The sequence below is a fragment of the Melospiza melodia genome, chromosome 6 (assembly GCF_035770615.1).
Source record: "Melospiza melodia melodia isolate bMelMel2 chromosome 6, bMelMel2.pri, whole genome shotgun sequence".
NCBI lineage: Eukaryota > Metazoa > Chordata > Aves > Passeriformes > Passerellidae > Melospiza > Melospiza melodia.
This window is the reverse complement of record NC_086199.1, coordinates 62423299-62428630: the sequence shown is the minus strand read 5'-3', so window position 1 is coordinate 62428630 and position 5332 is coordinate 62423299. Positions and strand designations below refer to the sequence as shown.

Below are 5332 nucleotides of genomic sequence, written 5' to 3'. Positions count from 1 at the left end.
CTTTCCTGTTTGGGCTGTGCAGTGCAGCCACCATCCCTTCTGCACCCTCAGCTGCGTGCCCGCTGGGCTCCCATCTCACCCACAGCATGTCCCTGCCACACGTGCTGGCTTGACTGGAGCCTGGGCAGCAGGGAGGGCCGGCTGACACTGGGAAGGACACCTGTGGGTAAGTCTGGATTTGGGAACCCCGTCAGCTCAGGGTGGGAGCGAGAGTCAGGGTTCCCCCAGCCCCTTTTCCAGGAACATGGATGCTCGATGCTCCCAGCAGACTGCCCACTGGGACTGTGCCTCCTGTGCCAGACCGCAGCAGGGCTGTCCCCATCGTTACCAAAGTGGTGGCTCAGTTCATTCTTTGGGGTTGGGATAAAAGTTTTTTTAAACCAGGGTCAATGTTAGACTAATGTGACACAGCCTGTGGCAGGCAGAATGTACTGGCACTCCTAATTGTGTGCTGGGTGGATGCCTGCTTGCCTGTGCTGTCCTGTCCACCCCTCACTCCAAAGCTGCAGCCTGGCGCCTCTGAAATACCTGAGCGATGCTGCGGGTGTCCAATGACACAGAAGTCCCGTCTGGCCCTGGACAAGTCATTTAACCTGCTCCTCGTTGTCCCAGCAATGACAGCACAGGGGTGACAGCAATTCCCTCATCTGTCCAGCCCCATACCCACATGCAGCAAAGCACACTGCTGGAAAAAGAAAGGCTCAGCAAAGGGAACTGCAGATGTGGTTCCCTGCTCCCAGAGAAGATCCCTATGCAAGGAGCACCTTGGGATGGCTTTGCAGGCTCAGTGAAGGGAACTGCAGATGTGGTTTCCTGCTCCCAGGGAAGATCCCCATGCAAGGAGCACCTTGGGATGGGCAGAGCGAGGTGGAGTTGGCTGCTTGGGCAGGGACCCAGGTCGGGCAGGAGGCTGGGCAGCCCCTGGCACAGAGCTGCCAGCCCGGGCACCAGGGCTGGGTGCCACCTGTGCCGTGGTGGCCGCAGACCCGCTGCTCACCGCGCAGCACCGCTCCGGGCACACCTGTCCCGCTGACGTGAAAGGAATTTGGCTATGAGGAAGTGTTCACGCTAGAATAAGAGCTCTGCCATGGGGAAAGCAATGCTGTAAAACCATCCTGCCTTAAATTTGAAGCCTTCCCTGAGGCTGTGTCAGCGTTGCCATGTGCACAGGCCGAGCTCACGGAAAGTTTCCGAGCTGGTATGGCCCCAGCCCGGTGACATCACTGCCACCGGCTCCTGCAAGCCCAGGAGCCAACCTTACCTTAGGAAAAATAGCCAAAAAGGGGTGTTAGCTGATGATGGGGCTCTCCTGGAGCTGAGCAAACCCTTCAGCTCACTCTGCCTGGCCGGGGAGGAGCCAGCACAAAACACCTCTTGGCTTTTGTCCCCTGCAGCCAAGTGATTCCTCTTCTCAAAACGCCCTGGAGCCCCAATCTCTCCGTTTTCAGCAGGCAGAATTGCAAGGATATGTAGGAGAAGGCTGCATGGGAGGGGCCGGCTGGCGCAGAGCCCTCCCTGCCAGCAGCTCCCTCCCGCTCCATTTCACATCTCATTGTCAATGTGGCCAAGCTCTAATCGCTTACCCTGAGCTCTATATTTTAATTGTGTTTGTTCTCATTAGAGCCCTGGGCTACGGGCAGCACACGTGCTACCAGAGAGGAAATCCCCACCCTGCTAATTTTGCCTGTGTTCCCAGGTCACCCCAGATTAGCCATGGCAGTGGCAGCCAGGAAGGGCAGGACTACAGCCTCCCCACACACCAGCATCACCACCACAGCTTGGCCAGGCTCCCTGGACAGCTGGCTTAGCTGGATTCCGTGTGAGTACAGTGTCTCTTGCCCTCGTCTCCCAGGCAGCATTACCTGCTGGGGCTGCTGGACTCTGAGGCTGTGTATTCACTTCACCCTCCCTTCAAATTCCATTTTCTAGTGGCTCCATCAGGGAGGTATTACTGCAGAGTAGTACCACACTGCCTCAGGAGCAGAGGGTATCTTTGCTACCCATTTGGGGAATGGTTTTCAGTCTCAGTCTCCCTGCATGGGGCCTGTCCAGGATTCTAGGGGCAATTTTGAAAGTACAACTCCTTAATGTTGAAGGACCAGGAAGAGGTTTAAATGTACTCTGTATGTTTTGCTTGGTTTTAACTCTTCTATCCAACTCCACTCCCTGAACATCGCACCAGTACCCAAATGGGCTCTCATCACTGTGGCTGTGGCAGGGGCTGTTCTCCTCCTCTTCTTCCTCATCTGCATCATCAAGTGCTGCTGTACCAAGAAGAAGCCCAAGAAGAAGGATAGAATTGGCTTGTGCACCGTCAGCAACCCCACGACGATCAACCTTGTGCGTGCTGCCTTCCCCTCAATCTCCCCTCCCTCCCTCCCCCTGATGGGTTTGCTGCTGCACTGCCCGTCCCCAGGCATGGTGGGAGCACAGCATGGCAGGGACATGGCTGAGTGTTGCTCTCTGCCACAGGTGCAGCCCGAGATGGAGGACCTGGAGCAGGCAGTAGAGCAGAAGCGGCGAGGAAAGCTGCAGTACTCCCTGGAGTACAACTTCCGCATGCAGGAGGTGGGGACGCCCATGGCCATGGCACGGCAGGGAAAAAGCCATGCTCTTGCATGGCCACTCTTTGCTGCCCACTGAGGTGGACATGCCCTCTCCCACCTGCCTGCAGCCCACTAGCTCTCGTGCCCGCATGGTGTCAAGGCATTCCTCACTGGTGCACTCACTTCCCACTGAGCCCCCACTGAGCTGCCTGACCCCATCCTTCTCCACCCGCTGACCTTGTCCTCACCCCTCTCCAGCTGAAGGTTGGTGTGAAGCAGGCAGTTGAGCTGAAGGCCATGGACAGCGGAGGCACATCTGACCCATATGTGATTGTCTACCTAACGTCTGATAGGAAGAAAAGATATGAGACCAAGGTTTACCGCAAAACCCTGAACCCCATCTTCAACGAGAGCTTCACTTTCCAGGTACAAACCAAAGCCAGTGATGTTTTTCTGGTCCCATCAAGAGTGTTGCATAGACACTGCTCCCTGGGCAAAAGCCTCTCAATTCTAGGAGATGCTTGCACAGTCAGGACCGGGAAATGTGAGAGAGAAATACCCTCATGGGGCAGGGCTGCCACTGAGGAGTGAGTCCAGGCTTTTGGGTCCTCCCCTGCAGGTACCCCATGCTGAGGTGTCTGAATCCACACTGGTGATGCAGATCTATGACTTCAATCGCTTTTCCAAGCATGACATCATTGGTGAGGTCCGGCTGCCCCTGGCCAGTGTCGACCTGCAGCATGTCATCGAGCAGTGGAGTGACCTGGCGGTGGCCAGTAAAGTGGAGGTTGGTCCTGGTGGGTGGGAAACTGCTGGGAAGGATGTGCTGTTGCTTGGCTTGTCACCTCCCCAAGAAGCAAGCCCTTAGGGGCAAGCACGAGAGTGGGGGAGACTCAGGAAACCTGGGGCCAGCCCGGTGCTCCAGCCTCAGGTGAGCTGGCTCCTCTGCCTGGCACTAATTACTGGCATCTCTCCATCAGGAGGAGCATCTGGGTGAGATCTGCTTCTCTCTGCGCTATGTCCCCAGCACTGGCAAGCTGACGGTGCTCATCCTGGAAGCCAGGCAGCTGAAGCGGATGGACTCCGATGGACTCTCAGGTCAGTGGGGGCTGCTTGTGCTCAGACCTTCCCACTCCTGCCCAGGCCTCAGTGGTGGCACCTAGAGCTGCAAAGCCTTGAAAACTCTTGGTGTTAAGACCTGCTTCCTGCTGCGACCACCATATTCAGCCCTTGGCTGACTCCCAGCACAGTTACTCCAGCTTTGGGCACTACTGGAGGTGTGTCCCAGGAGGAGATGTCATGGCTGGATTGTACAGCAAGCTTGGCAGGAGGAAGTGAGCTCTGAGGTGGCTGTCTCACCATGAGGAGTAACAAGCGGGATGCCATGGTCTCCTTGGGAATGGCTGAGGAAAGCTGTTTAGTGGCTGAGTTCCTCAGGCAAAAACTGCCACTTGTGCCAGGTGTGCCCTTTCTCTCTTCAGATCCTTTTGTCAAGGTGCATCTCATACTGAACAGGAAGAAATGGAAGAAAAAAAGGACAAGTGTGAAGAAAAACACCTTAAGCCCTTACTTCAACGAGGTGTTTGTTTTTGAGGTGCCTTTCAGTCAGATCCAGGTGGGTTTCCCTGAAGTGCCCGGGGCTGAGCAGGTCCCCACTGCAGCAAACCTCTTCCCACTGACCCTCTTTCTTGTGTCCCCCCCTAGAATGTGGATGTGGTCATCTCCGTCTGGGATCATGACAAAGTGACCAAGAATGAGCCCATTGGCAAACTCCTCCTGGGCTGCCGAGCCACGGGCAACCAGCTGCGGCACTGGTCCGACATGCTGTCCAACCCCCGCCGGCCCCTGGCCCAGTGGCACATCCTGCAGCCCCCAGAGGTGGTGGACAAAGCCCTGGGACTGAAGTCCCACCTCAAGCTGCCCCTGCACTCCAGATAGTGGGGGTCTCCTCCTGCAGCCAGGGAACAGGATGGTGGGCTTGTGGAGGAGTGAGGGGCTTCTGCTCAGCAAGCCCTGGACATGTTGGTCCCAGCTCATCGTCAGCAAAGAGGGGACTGGGACTCCTTCTGGCCAGGAGATGATCTGGCTGCTGGTGCAGCTTGTGCTGTGTGTTACACCTGGGACAGGGCAGCTTGGCATCCCAGGGGAGGGCTGGACGTGGAGCAGAGGGTGCTAGAGGGGATGTCATGGGTGCCTGAGCCAGCTCATCCCAACTGCTCATGGGCTGGGGGGGGGGAAATACACAGAGCTTCAGGCTCATGCAAAACAGAGTCCATTGATATTTATAAAGCAGAGGGTTAACATGCTGGTGGCATGGGTGGGAAGTTTCTTTAATGGTGAATAACATGGCAAGAAGTGTGTTCATGTTTCCTGTGAAGGTTTTTAAACAAGGCCAACACATTGAAGAATGTAAGAGGCTTGAGAGAAGGAATACAAGTGGATGAGGAAGGTGTTGGAGATATTGGACTAGCTCTTTAGTGCCTCTGCAGTGTGTGCTCTGTGTCCTGGCTAGAGGCTCAATGAGAAGCAGTGTGGCTCCACACTTAGCCCATTCTCAGCCCATGATGATTTGTGCACACTAAGATGTGACTTGGGCTCTGGCACTCACCAGTGGCCAGCCCTGTGCACCACATGGATGAAGGTGCACAGTGTCAGCTCCTTTCACCTCACACGGTCCTACAGGAGTGGCACAGCAAGGTTTGCACCTCTGGCACCTGGAGGCCCTGCCAGGGTGGAGGGGCTGAGGCTCTTGCTTTCACACTGTGATCACACCACCCTGGGAAAGG

General features: G+C 56.2%; 1 protein-coding gene across 1 annotated transcript; it reads left to right on the top strand.

Annotated features, from left to right (window-relative positions):
• SYT8 (synaptotagmin 8) lies at positions 1-5005 on the top strand. Its single transcript, XM_063159474.1, has 9 exons — positions 1-166; positions 1697-1819; positions 2183-2340; positions 2473-2568; positions 2805-2972; positions 3166-3333; positions 3527-3644; positions 4028-4161; positions 4251-5005. The coding sequence occupies exons 2-9, from the start codon at positions 1714-1716 to the stop codon at positions 4482-4484; spliced, it is 1182 nt and encodes a 393-aa protein (XP_063015544.1). The 5' UTR covers positions 1-166; positions 1697-1713; the 3' UTR covers positions 4485-5005.
• Positions 5006-5332: the final 327 nt, after the last annotated feature.

Coding starts and splice junctions, on each gene's coding strand:
- SYT8 (XM_063159474.1), top strand. CDS start 1,714: ATGGCAGTGGCAGCCAGGAAGGGCAGGACTACAGCCTCCCCACACACC. Junction 3,645..4,027: donor GGACTCCGATGGACTCTCAG/GTCAGTGGGGGC, acceptor TTCTCTCTTCAG/ATCCTTTTGTCAAGGTGCAT. Junction 4,162..4,250: donor TGCCTTTCAGTCAGATCCAG/GTGGGTTTCCCT, acceptor GTCCCCCCCTAG/AATGTGGATGTGGTCATCTC.